At 48.1% G+C, this 16,547-nt stretch overlaps 2 protein-coding genes across 2 annotated transcripts; both read right to left on the bottom strand.

Annotated features, from left to right (window-relative positions):
• Window positions 1–1,278: 1,278 nt before the first annotated feature.
• On the bottom strand, window positions 1,279–4,486 carry LOC311310325 (amino acid transporter heavy chain SLC3A2; the record flags this gene model as incomplete). Its single annotated transcript, XM_084439763.1, has 7 exons — window positions 1,279–1,671; window positions 2,312–2,510; window positions 2,672–2,727; window positions 2,887–2,964; window positions 3,106–3,155; window positions 3,474–3,638; window positions 4,114–4,486. The coding sequence occupies 7 exons, from the start codon at window positions 4,484–4,486 to the stop codon at window positions 1,279–1,281; spliced, it is 1,314 nt and encodes a 437-aa protein (XP_084295889.1).
• Window positions 4,487–7,327: 2,841 nt separating this feature from the next.
• ppm1na (protein phosphatase, Mg2+/Mn2+ dependent, 1Na (putative)) lies at window positions 7,328–16,224 on the bottom strand (the record flags this gene model as incomplete). The annotated part of the gene is made up of 8 exons (XM_084439649.1): window positions 7,328–7,357; window positions 8,062–8,125; window positions 8,465–8,579; window positions 8,887–9,004; window positions 12,845–13,063; window positions 13,653–13,796; window positions 14,238–14,446; window positions 15,813–16,224. The coding sequence occupies 8 exons, from the start codon at window positions 16,222–16,224 to the stop codon at window positions 7,328–7,330; spliced, it is 1,311 nt and encodes a 436-aa protein (XP_084295775.1).
• Window positions 16,225–16,547: the final 323 nt, after the last annotated feature.

Genomic DNA, 16,547 nt, shown 5'->3' with positions numbered 1-16,547 from the left:
GTCCTGTTGGTTGATAGTCCGTCACACATGGGGTAGATAATGGGTCAGAAAGAATTATAGTTACACAAAATCTTATTTTCAATAATTTTATTGATAACAGTAAACTGTTATTGTAGTCCCTCTCCGTCTTCTTCAGTCCCATCATTGTTTTCCCCCCTATAGTTCATTCATTTATCCATCCTAATGTGTCTTATATGATCTGTTATGGCATCCAGGAGGATGAAACTTGCTGGCCACTGCCACACCCAGATAGCAAGCGGATCTGGGCCATATACAGGCCAGATCTGGCCCTTGTGGCTTAGTTCCGGCCCATATATGGCCCAGAATTTTTGCTATCTGGGCAGACATCATGAACTCCCAGCCAGCAAGCTGGTGCTCCGGGAACCAACACACGGGCACCGATTAAGAGGATGTCCCACACCAACATACGTGCATGTACTTAGGGGGGGACGCAGGAGTGGAAGTTCTGCAGAACTGGCTGGATGTATGGACGACCGAGAGGATTGGAGACTTCGCTGTCAAGCTCGTCTGAGGACAACCTAATGAATATGTGTTGCAATTGTAACTGGATTGAGGAGTACGGAAGAGCATTAGGGCCAACAACTGAGTTTATTATTTTTTTAAGCTTCTGAGTTTAAAGCCAGAATTTCTGGCTTTATAGTCAGAATTTCTGAGAAAAAAAGTCTGAAATAACTTCTGAGATTAAAGTCAGAATTTCTGAGAAAAAAAAGTCAGAATTTGTGAGAAAAAAAAGTCAGAGATAACTTTAAAAAGAAAAAAAAAAAACTCCGCTGTTGGCCCTAATGCTCTTCCGTAGAGGAGTCATTTGTGTGGCTTTCTGGATTTCCAGAATTGAAAGAAAGTGCGCAGGGACCCTTCTAATTTTCACAAGAGCTTAGAGCTCCGGAACATAAATACTATGCACATAAAATAAATAACACGTAAAACCTTTAATATATCTGATCACGCATACAGTCCGTCATTACCACAAAGGGACATGCCTCATAATAATAATAAGACATTTTCTATAGTACATAAATATATGTCCTATATTTGTATACATCTGTCATTGGTGGGGGACAATGTTTACTGTGCAGTTGTTTCACTTCTCACTTTCACTATTTTCTTCTTTTCAGATCTACCTTTTGATGCAGCGTTTAACATCCGTCGCCCCTCGTGAGGTCTTCACATTTCATCGTGACAAATTCAGTCATAAGTCACAAAGGCATCAGCACGTCAATACCCCCCCCCCCACCTTTCTCCATCCCCCAGCATGCACTAGGATCCGTAGCTTCCCGTCTCAAAGAGTTTGATGACGATGGCCTCCAGGGGCTGAAGCCTCAGAGTGTCCAGCGAGGTGGCGCCCAGCCGGTCCATCCCCGTGCTGGTCACGAACACCCCAGCGCTGGGCAGCCTGGGGACCCAGGCAGGGTCGAGGGCCTGCGGCTCGGACCCCAGGTTGAGCAGGACCAGGAAGTGGACGCAGCCCCAGGAACGCAGGAAAGCCAGGATGGGGGGAGAGGAGGAGACGGGGGCGGCGGTGGAGTTGGAGGAGGCGGCGTTGAAGGGGAGGAAGGTGAAGCTGCCGTAGATGAGGGCCTCCTCTCTGGCTCGGGAGTGACTGAGGGAGCTGAACAGAGCCACGGCCAAACGCTTCCGTTTCCCCTCAGCCTGGCGGCAGAACAGAAACAGAGTCAGGAGGAGAGGAGGTGAACAGAGGAGAAAAGAAGAAGAAGAAGGAAGAGAAGGAGAAGAGGTGAGGAAACCACAAAATGAGAGGAGAGGTGAGGAGATGAATACTGGGGACTGGAGAGGAGGGTAAAAGGGAGGGGAAGAGGAGGAGAAGAGGAAGAGAAGAGGAGGAGAAGAGGAAGAGGAAGAGAAGAGGAAGAGAAGAGGAGGAGGAGAAGGCTTTGAGCCCCTGCTCACCAGCGGTGATTTTCCCTGACCAGTAGTCTGTTCTACCCGAGACACATTCTGGAGGAGAGAAATAAAACAGGGTTCCTCAGGTATATTGCACTGTATGACCTGACAACCAAAGAGCCAGAAAGGACAGGGGGCGCATGTGGGCAGAAGCCCAGAGTACAGTACCTGATTTTGGGAGATCTCTTCTCCATATTTGATCATAGGTGTTCCAGGTAGCGTCATCATCACGACCATGAGCACTCTACGCAGCCCCCAAGACACTTCACCTCCCACCTGACGCACACGCACGCTTAAGTACCTTGGCCAATATTAAGGTATAACTGCATCGGTTATGCAGTAAAATAAGTTACTGTAAGTCAATGAGGGACAAACAACTGTGCCCTACCGTCCAACTTGGCCATATGTCCCCTTTGGATGTCAGCAGGTGTGTTTCCACGGCAACTGCGACTTCCTGTGCAGACAGGAGGTGATCTGAGCGCGGCAGGATTGACCTTGTGACCATCTCGACCAATGAGCTGTTGAGGGATGGGCTGGAGGTATTCAGTGCAGGAGGAGACTCTCCTGTCTGTCGCACCACCACGATTCTACACACAATCGCACACGCGCGCGCGTGCGCGCACACACACACACACACACACACACACACACACACACACACATACACACACACACACACAATCAGCAGTGGAACAGCCATTCTGTAAAGCGGGCATAGAGGGGCAGTGTGTTAGTTAGACCATGTTACCTCTCGTCATTCCGTGTGCTGAACTCCTCAACCAGAATTCTCCACTCCATCAGAGTCTGAAACACAGGCACACATACAGTGTAGTACTCCCTCTCTCACTCACCCTCTCACCCTCTCACTCTCTCACTCACCCATTAATTTGTTCGTTTATCATCTGTGTGTCAATCCATTCATTCTCTCTATTTCTGCTTCATCAGCTCTTCAGTCCGTCTCACCTTCTCTGAGTACGCTGCGTCTGTGTCACAGATGGCGAAGCCTGCCACGCCCTGCTCCAGCCAGAATAGGGCCCCATACTGCCAAAACACAGGACTCCTCCTCATACCTGACACCCGGCTCCATTCTACAGCCGTCAATGAAACTGGACGCGTCACATTAAGATGATGTCACCTGTTGTAAGACAATGTGTCGTCCTGCCCTAAATAAAGTAGGCCTACCTGAGGTCCAGACAGATCCAGGTCACAGAAGTCCAGAACCACTTTCAGACCTGCAGAGAGAGGGAAGGGGTGAGAGACATAAAGGTGTGTAGCCAGGGTTCAAGTCCTTGCGTTCTAGAACTCTTAAAGATTAATTCTCATGCTTCTCATTCATTCCTACCATCACACTATTCTAATTCTCAGGCGCAAGAATCTCAGAGGAGAATCCAGAGAGAAGCCGTTTCAGGTCTGTGGTGTTGTATGGAACCTTACAGTGGTTCCTTCTGACCTGAAAAGGGTCCTACTGTATCTGGAACCTTTTTTCAGAGTCACTACTGCCGATCGGTTCTATGTAGCAACACGTGAGCCCGTGTTCAGGCACTTCTTACCAGCCTTGTGGCTCTCTGCGAGCAGCTGCTGTATCTGGGGCACGGTCCCCACGCTGGCGTCTATGTGCATGAGGTCTGGAGGGGAGGGGGTCTTACTGAACAGCCCCTCCAGCACCAGCGCTCCCACCCCAAGGCTCTGCAGATAGGGCAGTCGCTCACACACAGCTGGAGGAGAAAGGGACTTCACTGAAACTATACAATGCTGACATTATTTATTGAAATAGGCTTAAACATTATTTAATCACCAGACTTCCCAACAGCAGTGGCCTGTGCAGTTCTGTTTAGGCCTAGGTTGTAATTGCCGGATTGAAACTTGTAAAAAGTTTTTTTTTTATATAGTTTTTTTTATTTTATTTTATTAGGCTTATGGCGGGTTCCAGGCAACCCGTAACTCGTGTTTTTCCTACCTCCTACACGTGAAAATGCTCTGGAATGGCAGTCAAACCCGTAACTTCCCACCCGGCAACTGGGAGTAGGCCTACATCGATCTGTACGAGTTCACGGGTGGGAAGTTACGGGTTTGACTGCCATTCCAGAGCATTTTCACGTGTAGGAGGTCGGAAAAACACGAGTTACGGGTTGCCTGGAACGCGGCATTAGGCCCTTCTGAGCGAAATTTTAGAGCAATAGCCTTTCTTACCGTGGATGCTGCCGGCTCCCCCCGTCTCCTCGTCCACTAACAGGGCGGGCTGCAAGCGGTAGAAGAGCGTTTTCTGCCACCACAGCAGCGGCGTGGCTACGGGCCGGGGGCTCTGCACGATGATGGCGATGGAAGCACCAAGCATGGCCAGCCAACCCAACCAGAACAGCAACACCAGCCGGGAACGCACCTTACGCCACCCAGGTCCCCCCGCGGCAATTTCCAGCTGTTCCTTGGTCAGTGGCTCCCATTTGAACGGCTGTGGTTCGGGCTCCTCCGGGATCAAGAGCGGGACCGTCTCTGAGCCGCTGTGAATACTACTGCCCGCCGCCACACTGCCGTACCCGGGGTCGCCATCAACGTTCAACGGCATTCTGAATGACTGACTGATGCGAGACAACGTAGGCTAATTAGGGTCAGTTTGTAAACACTTCTAAAGTTGAATTATAAATGTTTGTAAACACTTCTAAAGTTTAACTATAAATGTTTGTAAACACTTCTAAAGTTTAATTATAAATGTTTGTAAACACTTCGAAAGTTTAACTATAAATGTTTGTAAACACTTCTAAAGTTTAATTATAAATGTTAGCCACTATAGCCTACGACTTGATGCTTAATTAAAGAAACGTTTCTTCTACTTCGACAGCTGCGAGCAGGTGACCGTGAAACAGACAACTGACGGTCCCTGCGTTGACCACTCCCTGTCAGCAACAGGTGTGCTGAATTAGCCAATTAACTTCGGAAGGTAGGCTACTTTAGCAACTTAACAAAATGTAGGCTACCACTCCCCAGGCCTGTTTGACCCAACTAAAGAAATGTTCCTTCTGACCTGATATTCAGTAGAGTCCTGACGGAAGAACCACAGACCCTATTCCCTCTACCACCAGTCTTTACTTTTTACACATCTGAAACATGAGTACCCGTCACATCAACTAATCAAAATCTATAAAAACTCACTAAGTCGTCTGTATTCTCTCTCAGAAGTTTCCTCTTGTCCTCGCTCTTTATCTTCTTGTTGACATGTGTTCCAGCAGACTAGTGCTGTCCACTTTCCCCTGGCTCTGTCTGGTGGCAGCGGTGGTGTGTGTGTGTGTGTGTGTGTGTGTGTGTGTGTGTGTGTGTGTGAGGGGGGAGGGGGTGCACGCTGGTGAATGAACTCCTAGGGTTAATTAGTACAGAGGTGTTGGGTCCAGTGTCACCTTGACAACACATTCTGGAGACCCTGTGGTGTTGGGGGTGTGTGACTTTTTCTCTCTCCAGATAAGATATTGTGTTGATCCTCTCTAGCGTGATAATGGTTTAGACTACAGATGCTTAGCTAAAGTTTAGCTAAACCTCTTTAGCCTTTGGATGTGGCCTGTGGCTGAGGATGCTGGCTGGGAATACTTGGATGGTTAGTTGGTTATCACAACAGAAGGGGACAGTTTTTTTTATTTGGCTCCACCATAGACAAGACAACATTATCACTGAATGGTATCTTATTTATTACCCTTTGTTTTGCTAACGGCTAAAAGTAAAACACTAAAAATGAAACATTACACAGTTTTGTACAACAAACAATCATCAAATCATTCATGACAACTGTTCACATATTGTGCTGTCAAAACCTGTCACGATTCCTACCGTCATTATTAACCAACAGGAAATAGCAGCTGTGTGCAGGTCTACATGTCTACCTTCAGAGTGCCAGGAGTAAAACCTTGATATACTGTTCACTAGGGATGAGACGGTATGGATGTTTACATTACGGTACGGTATCTAGTTACACGGTACGGTACGGTACAGTATCTAGTTACACGGTACAGTACGGTATCTAGTTAAACGGTACAGTACGGTACGGTATCTAGTTACACGGTACGGTTCACGGTATTTCACGGTATACGTCATTTCACCTCCCCAACGCACATAAAAAAAACAAGTATTTTACTTTGAAGGAACTACAGTGCAACACATGATGGAAAATACACACTATTGTAATTAAGCTCAGTTTATTAATAGCAAGCTTATATTAAATTACAAAATTAACTGTTGCAAGCAACTTTAAATGTGAAGCTTCAGCAGCGCATTATTGTGTAATACCGTAAACGTAATACCGTAAACACAGGGAATGTCACGGTTCTAATACCGTGGACATTTTACACCGCGGTTCACGGTTTTACGGTATACCGTCTCATCCCTACTGCACACACACTCAGAGAGCTCAGTAAGGCAGCACATCACACGGCAAAATAAAGTAAACAGCCTAAAACACTGGAAAATTGTAAAATCGTTCTTTACTGACAGGAAGAATGGACAGGAAGTGAATTTAAAGTGCTATAGGATTTTACACACCACACCTAGAGCCTGTGCTCTAAAGTGCAAAGGGTTGTTTTTTTGAGGTGTGTGTGTGTGTGAGTTCCTGTGAACTTTCCAATCCATATCCCAACTCTGTTCTCTCTCTACCCCCCTCCCTCCCTCTCCCTCTTTCTCCCTCTCTCTTTCTCTCCTTCCACCCTTCTCTTCTTATAATATGAACTGCATGTTGTGCATCATAGCCCTAACATGTGATTGCTACCTCTATGCATGTCACCCAGGCTCCCTCACAGGATCGTGCAAACGATCGCCCAGCAGGCCGGCCATCACGGGACCCATTCCAGGAACCGTGCGCGTGAGTTCCGTACTCGCGCACGTGAGAGGCTGTCCCTTCGTCTCGTCTCATGAGTTTTATTTAGTCTTTTGTCAAAGAGAGTTAAATTGCTGTAGATTGAACTGTGCAGTTCATGTAATGGTATTGCAGTCTGCTGTTCAGTGCTGTAACGTGAGCTGTGTTGGCGCAGGAGCTTGCTGGCCTAGAAGCTTGCAATGTTGGCTGGTATCTAGTTAGTCTCTCTATCTACCCAGGCATGAGGCCAGGTCATGTTCCTGTGAAAACCAATCTCTCCATGAGTCATAGCAGTCTTGTAATTCTCCTGTCATTGCAAACTATAAACTTATTTTACATTATTGTGTCAGTACTCAACATGCGGGGATAATAACTTGTCTTTGAAGAGAGTTCATTTGCAAGTGAGGAAGAGTGTGGAGATGATCGGCTAACAGGTCATTTCCAGGTTAATCTTCTGCTCGCCACTTTTCCTCATTCAGCCATTGGCTGATTCCATAGCTCAGTCCCCCCTATACGGGAACCCATTGCCATGGAGACACCAGGCTGAAAATTCTGTTTCCATGGGAACAGCAGTTAGTTGGAATCCTCAGATCCTCCGATGTCCTGAAATGACACAAGATACTGATGTCACTGTGAGCACGTTACCGTCTCTCTCTCTCTCTCTCTCTCTCTCCCCCTCTCTCTCTCTCTCTCTCTCTCTCTCTCTCTAAGCAGCAAAACATTATACAGTTTGTTTTTAGTTATTTGACACAGAAGTCTAGAACTGAGAAGCCATTTCTGTAGTGAATCTCCACTCACACTCCACTACACTTTTCAAGACTACTGCATGTCAAAACCTATTAGGCCTAAATAACTGGACCATGTATGCAGGGCCGTCTAGGAGATATGCGAGGCCCTGTGCGAAATAGGCATTGCGAGGCCTTTATGCCCCCCCCCCCCCTTTCCCGACATGGCTCTAAGTCGCGAAGGCGCAAAAGTTAAATCTGCATAACTTCATCCGGCTGACCATGGTGTAACTAAATCACTCAGTTACTCAATTACTCAGTCAGTCAGTCAGTCAGTCAGTCAGTCAGTCAGTCAGTCAGTCAGTCAGTCAGTCAGTCAGTCAGTCAGTCAGTCAGTCAGTCAGTCAGCCAGTCAGTCAGTCAGCCAGTCACAGACATGTGTGTTTATAGGGCTGGCCCTGCTGTTGCCGTCCAGCCAAAAACAAGGCCAAAACTTTATCTGTGGCTGGGAAACAGACGGTGCCAATGTGAGCAGGTGTCAATGGCAGCAATGTTTAGTGAAGCTTAAACTATGTCTCCTACCATTGGCTGCTGAGGTCTGTGGGGTCTGGTCAGCCTCTGATAGGCTGAGACGATGCAGTCTCTCCTGCAGAGGGTGAAATAGAAGATGTTCCAACAAGATGGGAGTTCATACATAAGTACCTTCCCTCCTCTAGATACAGAGCAGGTGCGCTTCCTCTGATTGGCTCCTTGGCTGCGAGTGCTCAGCTACAGTCCATACCACATGAATACAGACATCAGCTCAAGCATAGGAATTCCCTCCTTTCTTTCTTCCTCCCTTCTTCTCCAATACTTTCCTTGCTTCCTCCATTCCTTCCTTCTCCCCTCTATCCATCGCTCCCTCACTCTGTCCTACACCCCTTCCTCCCCCTGGCTTCCCCCCCCCCCATCCCCCGTTCCTTCTCTCCCTCCCTCCAAGTCTTACTTGCTGGTGATGCCGCCCCCTGGTGGTAGGCCAGGGAAATTCTCGGAGGCCAGGAACTTCATGACGTAGAGCAGGTCAAGTTCCTGGTCCCTGGAGCGCATGAGCTGAATGATCTCTGCACAGAGAGAGGGGGGGTGAGAGAGAGAGAGGGAGAGAGAGAGAGGGGAGAGAGGGAGAGGGAGAGGGAGAGAGAGTAAGTAAGTAAAACTTTATTTGTATAGCACCCTTCCCAGCACGAGTGCTTCACATAAGAACAGTCCTCTAAAAGTACCACAAAATGACAAAACAATAAAAATGCACGTAATAAATGAATAATAATAGAGAGGGGGAGAGAGAGAGAGAGAGTTATTTGAGAGCGAATGCCAAGTTGAATCTAAAACCAGTCAGTTTCTACCGTCTGAGGACATCTCTCACAGTCTTACCATCTACTTTGAGCTCTATGAGTTGTTCCAGCTCCGCCTCCTGCTGCAGTGCCTCCTGTGACAGCTTGGGGGCGCCAGGGAAGCAGACGATTATGATGCTCATGTTGTCCAGGCTGCCCTGTAGGGGGAGACACAGAGCAGGGTTGATCGATTTGACTTGACCACCATGGCACAACTCACTAGCACAGTATTTTCCATATTGGACCCATTCATCTATTAGTATTGATTGTCATTCACTGTCATTTGGGAAAAATGATTTGAAAAAGCTATTAATGTTGATATGCTAGTTTATTTGAATGAGAAACATTTGGCTTCTTCATTGAGAACTTGAAGCACTGTACTGTGATTATTACTAAGCTGGGGTGAGGTGGAGAGGTGTCAGCACAACATAACCTCATTAAGTTATTATGATGTCACAACAAGCTGATAACAGAAGCTTAAAGATTACAGCGGAACACAGCATGATACTGGCTCCATGACGTGGAACCTCCACCTCAGTTTCTGAGGAAGCTGAGGTGGAGGTTCCATTGTGACGCTGAGAGCTAGGAGTCCTTTGTGACATCTTAATGGAACCCGTGGACTAATGCTGTATTGTGATCTCATAGAGATGAATGAGGACCTACTGTACAGTTACCCCTTGGCTCCACTGCATCCGTAGCATCAACTGTCAGGAGCCGTAAAGGGGGGAAAGTTAGGATGATTCCAAAGGCCCTGCACTGACGGGGGTCCCCATAAATCACTATTATTATTATGATTATGATGATGATGATTATTATTATTATTGTTATTGTTATTATTATTGTCATAAAGCATAGGTTTGGGGGCCCCAATATTATATGTTCTTTCATAGGGCCAAAAATTCCTAGCGGCGCCCGTGGACGCAGGCATCGGACGTGACGCAGCGGCTGTCAATTACAGTGGATTAATTTCCTTAGCGTCTGATGGTTGATGGTTGATGGTTGACACAGATGCTGATGGAGGCAGTGGAGTGGTCAGCCTGAAAGCCAGCACGCTGATGTGAAAACGTCATTCACCATTTTCACGTCACCATTTAAGCGGTAACGCAGTGTGTGTCCGATCGTGGCATGAGATTTAGGCTAATTAGGAATCGTCAGTACGATTGCACACCACCACTAGAGGGCAGTAGAGATTGCTCATAAACCTGCACCGTCTACTTCACCACCTGTGATTTTTTAGACACAAACACATGGTTTTTGCCACTAATTTTAGTGGATCTTGGTCTCTATTCCTGAGTGTTCTATTCAGCTGGGGCTGTGATACAATCACTTAAAGGACAATGCTCGTTTTTGACAACCTGGACCTTATTTACGACATATTATAAGACGTTTGACTCACCGAGATCACTTTGGTGTAGTTCGGAGGCATGTAGAAGAAATTTAAAATTCAGCGCCAGTATATCCATGTAATGGCGGTGGTCGGGGCACCGAGATTGCAGTTTCTAAAAATCTATTTTCTGCCGCGAAACGGTTGTTTTCATCAATCTGTCTTTGTCGTAAATAAGGTCCAGGTTGTCAAAAACGAGCATTGTCCTTAAACCCGTGTATAGGGTCAGAGTGTGTCAGTGTTAGAGCATGTTACTGTATGTCTGGGTATAGATGGCTCTGAGAACATGCGGAGAACATGCTCTGAGAACATGCGGAGAACATGCTGTGAGAACATGCAGTCCTGGTAAAGCTCTCACTTCCAGTAGGTTAAGCCTGTTTGCGTTGCCAGTGATCAAATGTAGCCCTGTCCTAGCCAGGATAATACAGCCAGGAACATTCAGCTTCATGCACGCACACACACACACACACACACACACACACACACACACACACACACACACACACACACACACCCTTAATCCAAGCCCAATGGGGGCTGGCCCCTCAAGCCCTCTCCATCCCTCTCCATCCCTCCCTCCCTCCCTGTCCTAATCCATCTATTTTGAGGGAAGCCCATCCTCTCCAGGACAGAGGTGTGTGGTATAAGACGTTCCGTTGTAAACACCGCCCAGCGCACCGTAAGCAGACCTGGCGGAGATCTGGTTACATAACATCAACTGTGTGATACCACGTCCGAGACCCATCTGATACACACTGACCACCCTGCTGACGCCGCCATCTTGTTAGACATAGGCAACTATGCATTTATTAATGGTGTGTATATATTTATTTGTGCATGTGTGTTTTAGCGAATATCTTGTCTTATGTCGGCTGGCTGTGTGTCCTGTGTCCTACCGGAGAACCGTGTGACAGAGACACTGAGCTGGACACACTGAGACGTGGAGGGGACGGAGGTTTAGTGCCCGGTGGGTGGGGTCAGCTAAGCCCTAAGGACTGAGACAACCAGGACACTTATGGTGCGTTCGTTTATAACTGGGAGGTGGCAAATTGCGACTTGCTACTAGGAATTATTAAATAAAACACTGCATGAACTCGCACTTCCTCGTCGCGAATTCGGATATGTTTCTCAGCCCCCAGTTGCTCGAATGCACTAGATATAACTAGGTAACTGTGATATAATGGTATATAGCTCGACTGCACACAGGTCGGAGGTAGGTATTTCACCACTTACGACTTGCCACCTCCGACCACAAACGAACGCACCATTACAGTACAGCTGTAGGCTGTAGTGACAGACTATTGTGAGCAGACATTATAGTGGCGCTCACGTTGTAGAAGCGGGTGCCAGTTAATGGATAAGTCAAGTATGTTTGCAGGACTGGACTCTCACGTTTAAGAAGCATAGTTCTTGGTGGAGGTACAGTGTTCTGTACTGTATGTACAGTAGGACAGAACAGCTTTGGATGCAGGTACAGTATGTGTGCAGGACAGAGCAGCTCTGGGTGTAGGTGTGTGTGTGTGTGCAGGACAGAGCAGCTCTGGGTGTAGGTGTGTGTGTGTGTGCAGGACAGAGCAGCTCTGGGTGTAGGTGTGTGTGTGTGTGTGTGTGTGCAGGACAGAGCAGCTCTGGGTGTAGGTGTGTGTGTGTGTGTGTGTGCAGGACAGAGCAGCTCTGGGTGTAGGTGTGTGTGTGTGCAGGACAGAGCAGCTCTTGGTGTAGGTGTGTGTGTGTGCAGGACAGAGCAGCTCTGGGTGTAGGTGTGTGTGTGTGCAGGACAGAGCAGCTCTGGGTGTAGGTGTGTGTGTGTGCAGGACAGAGCAGCTCTGGGTGTAGGTGTGTGTGTGTGTGTGCAGGACAGAGCAGCTCTGGGTGTAGGTGTGTGTGTGTGCAGGACAGAGCAGCTCTGGGTGTAGGTGTGTGTGTGTGCAGGACAGAGCAGCTCTTGGTGTAGGTGTGTGTGTGTGTGTGTGTGTGCAGGACAGAGCAGCTCTGGGTGTAGGTGTGTGTGTGTGCAGGACAGAGCAACTCTGGGTGTAGGTGTGTGTGTGTGCAGGACAGAGCAACTCTGGGTGTAGGTGTGTGTGTGTGCAGGACAGAGCAGCTCTGGGTGTAGGTGTGTGTGTGTGCAGGACAGAGCAGTTCTGGGTGTAGGTGTGTGTGTGTGCAGGACAGAGCAGCTCTGGGTGTACGTGTGTGTGCAGGACAGAGCAGCTCTGGGTGTAGGTGTGTGTGTGTGTGTGTGTGCAGGACAGAGCAGCTCTGGGTGTAGGTATGTGTGTGTGCAGGACAGAGCAGCTCTGGGTGTAGGTGTGTGTGTGTGCAGGACAGAGCAGCTCTGGGTGTAGGTGTGTGTGTGTGCAGGACAGAGCAGCTCTGGGTGTAGGTGTGTGTGTGTGCAGGACAGAGCAGCTCTGGGTGTAGGTGTGTGTGTGTGTGTGCAGGACAGAGCAGCTCTGGGTGTAGGTCTGTGTGTGTGTGTGCAGGACAGAGCAGCTCTGGGTGTAGGTGTGTGTGTGTGCAGGACAGAGCAGCTCTGGGTGTAGGTGTGTGTGTGCAGGACAGAGCAGCTCTGGGTGTAGGTGTGTGTATGCAGGACAGAGCGGGTACTCACTTTGAACAGGCAGAGGTCGATGACCTGGGAGCAGATGTCCCTCAGGTCGTCGCACACCTGCAGCCGGCTCCTGACGAAGGCGCACAGCTCCTCGTTCCCGATGGCGTCCCAGACGCCGTCGCACGCCACGATCAGGAACTCGTCCTGCGGCGAGCGTTCCATCTGGTACACCTCCGGCTCCGGGGACACCAGCTGCTCTGTCTGAGGGCGCCACTCCACCTGCAGGTGAATGTAGAACCAACCCGGAATGGGAGTTAAAGAGAGAGATGATCGTCCCAAGGGAAGCGGCGTCTGACACACACCTGAGATGGTCAAAGAACCGGCTACGGACCTTCCTGCTGCGGCACTCTACCGCCCACTCCGCCTCAGTTTAATAGAGTAATCAATTAATCAATCAATAGAGTAATCAATTAATCAATCAATAGAGTGATCAATTAAACGCTTGTCCACGTCAACACGTGAAACTGACTTCCAGGTTCCAGATAAAACTCTTTATGGTACCATGTACAGTATAACTGTTTTTCATTAATCTTAAAGGCCTAAAATGGGTTCTACCTGGAATCATTTTCAAAGCGTTCTTCTGTTGTTACAAAATTGTTCTATATAGCACTCCTCCACCCACCCCCCCCCCCCCCCCCCCCCCCCCCATCCCCCCATAAAAAAAAAAAAAAAAGGCTAGTACACTAGTCCCCCTGGCTAGTACGCTAGTCCCCCGGACTAGTACGCTAGTCTCTCGCAGGGCCTCATCCCCCCAGTCCAACCCCTTAATGCTGAGTGCCAATCAGAGTGGCGTTGACTGGCGCCGTACCTCCTTAAAGGTGAAGTCCCCCAGGGTGCGGGACACGGCGAGCGAACCGTTGACCCTCTGCAGGGTGACGGACCCGCCAGCGTTCTGGATCCGCTCCTTCTCCCGGGGGTTAAAGGGCTTGTGGTCCTCCGTGTAGAAGATGACCTGTCGGGAAGGACACGGGTACCGATGAGAGTGTTGTCCACACAGCGATATGGAGATTTGTTGTTATTTCATATGGACTGATTGTTATGATGTTCACACCTCTTTTTTTCCACACAACAGGGAATATTTGTTATGTATTTTCTTTTAACACTGATTAATATATTATACAGAATGTCAGGTTATCTTTCCTACTAAGTGGCCCCATATAGATGGTCTATAGAGGCTCAACCAACTATTACAGACATTCAACTGACTATCCACTAAACCCAAACCAGCCCGAACCTGAACCACTTATTGCATCATTAACAGAATTGAAGTTCATATTGTAACTTGTAGAGAGATAATAGCCCTTGAGCATCAGCAGATCTTGTGAAAGGCCATTCAAAAGGAACGCTCTCCCAAACATAATACTGAAAGAAAAGAGGAACGGAGAGCAGCCACCTGGCCGTCTCGACAGAGGAGGGTGCGGGAGTCGCCGCAGTTGATGAAGAAGACGTGGCGCGGTGACAGCATGACGGCGGCGGCGGTGGAGCCGCTCCTGTCCCAGCTGTCCCGGCGTGACAGCTTGTGCATGTGGCGGTCGATGGCCAGGAAGCCCTCGCGGATCCCCTCCTTCACCTGCTCTGGGTTCTCCTCTGCCGTCACGCCCCCTGGTGGCCCGGAGGAGACATGGCATGAATGATGGGTTTCCCATTGAGATGAATGGGAGATTTGTGTGAGTTTGACCTGACTCATACGAATGGGATGCTTATATGACTGGTTTCACATACAGATTAAACATAGTCCTAGACCTAGACCATGGTGGGGCAAGAAATAACATGAAAATGTGATTGTCCATTGTTCCTGTTTGGCAAAGATGTGTCCTATAGTGTTTGGATAAGTGACCACTTTGAACTGCTGAAGAACTATCAGCTATCACTCTAAATTACTATAATACATAGAACTATTGGAAGAACTCTCTGAAAAGGTTCCAGATAGCGCCCCAATGTTTCAGATAGATCCATAAATGGTGAGCAGGTCCATACGGAACTTCTGGTTCTTTCTGATCTGATCTGTTCTATCCGGAACCTTTTTATCAGAGGGTTCTCGTGTTGTCACAAATGGTTCTATATTGAACCCTACAGGTCCTGGCAGTTCTTGTTCCGGGAGAACGGGTGCCGGGCTAACCCTAACCACCTTTGACTTTTCTTCTCTTTCTTTGGAGATAATAAACCAGGACAAGAATGAGGCAGAAACTACCTAGGCAGGGACCATTTCTACAGTACCATTTGATCATCTTGTATTGTATCTCGCAATGTCATTTGCAATTTTCCCCTGGGGACCAATAGCATACACTACTACTACTACTACTACTACTACTACTACTACTACTACTACTACTTCTACTACTACTACTACTACTACTACTACTTCTACTTCTACTACTACTACTACTACTACTACTACTACTACTACTACTACTACTACTACTACTACTACTACTACTACCACTACTACTACTACTACTACTACTACTACTACTACTACTACCACTACTACTACTACTACTACTACTACTACCACTACTACTACTACTACTACTACTACTAGTAGTACCACTACTACTACTACTACTACTACTACTACTACTACTACTACTACTACTACTACTACACTAGGAACTCTTGTGAACCTGGGCTTGTTGACAAAGTGGCTTCAAATCCCGTCCTCCTTGTTTAATCCATTCTTAATCACTATCAGGCACTTTGTGTCTCCAAGTCCCTGAACAGCTAACATGATGGGTTTTAACAGCAGGTCCATCAGACCACCAGTCTGAATTGTTTTAACAAAGGACCACATTGGAATACTTTCCCATGTCATTTTCCTATGAATGCTTTACCTGTGTTATTCTTACTCCCACATAAGAATCTATCAACCAGTCATTCAGTCAATCGACCAATCAATTAGTCACTCAACCAATCAACCAATCAATCTAAAACAATTAAAGCAGTTAAATCAGTTAATCTCCATGGTTACCTGTGTTGAGGATATGCCCCAGCAGGTTCCGGGCGCAGTACTGCGCCACCATGTTGCCCGCATGCCCGTCAAACACCGCAAAGTACCCCCACTGCGCCAGATCCCCCCCCAGGTCCGGGGTGCAGGTGTGGGCGTCCTCCATCTGCGCCCGCCAGCCCTGCATGCAGGCCAAGCCATAGTTCACCCCCCACTGTGACCCCCCCTCTGCAATGTGCTTCTCCAGGATAGGTCTGTCCAGATAGGGGCTGGGCATGGGGTCGTCGTCGTCTTCGAACTCGTCGTCCTCCTCCTCCGCTCCCTTCTCGCGCTGTCCCCCCTTGAAGAAGAAGGCGACCATCTTCTCGGTCTCCCTGGCCAGCTGTCGGAGGAAGGAGGGCACTTCCACCGCGCTGGCGCGCCTGGCCGTCCTCATGGCGCCGCGGAGCTGCTGCTGGAGCTTCCTGCCTGGCCGAAGGGTCCGCCTCCTCCTGCCCGGTCCACGTTCAAACCACACTTGTCAGCAAGAGAGTACGCTTAAAAATAGACCTACTAAAACTAAAACTCCAAGGCACTCAATCTCCATTAGTAAAAGTTTAAAAAGCCTTTATCTGTGGATCTGCCATAATGTGGCTCAGTCCCCTCATAAGCTTTGTCGACATTGGCAGTACGGACACATTAGACTTAGATGATAATTAGCAACTTTCAACAGTGAAAGAAACATGGCACACTCTTAAAAAGGATGTGTTGTTTTTTACA

This window comes from Borostomias antarcticus (genome assembly GCF_949987555.1).
Source record: "Borostomias antarcticus genome assembly, chromosome: 1".
NCBI classification, from domain to species: Eukaryota; Metazoa; Chordata; class Actinopteri; order Stomiiformes; family Stomiidae; genus Borostomias; species Borostomias antarcticus.
This window is presented reverse-complemented; position numbering and strand designations above follow the sequence as displayed.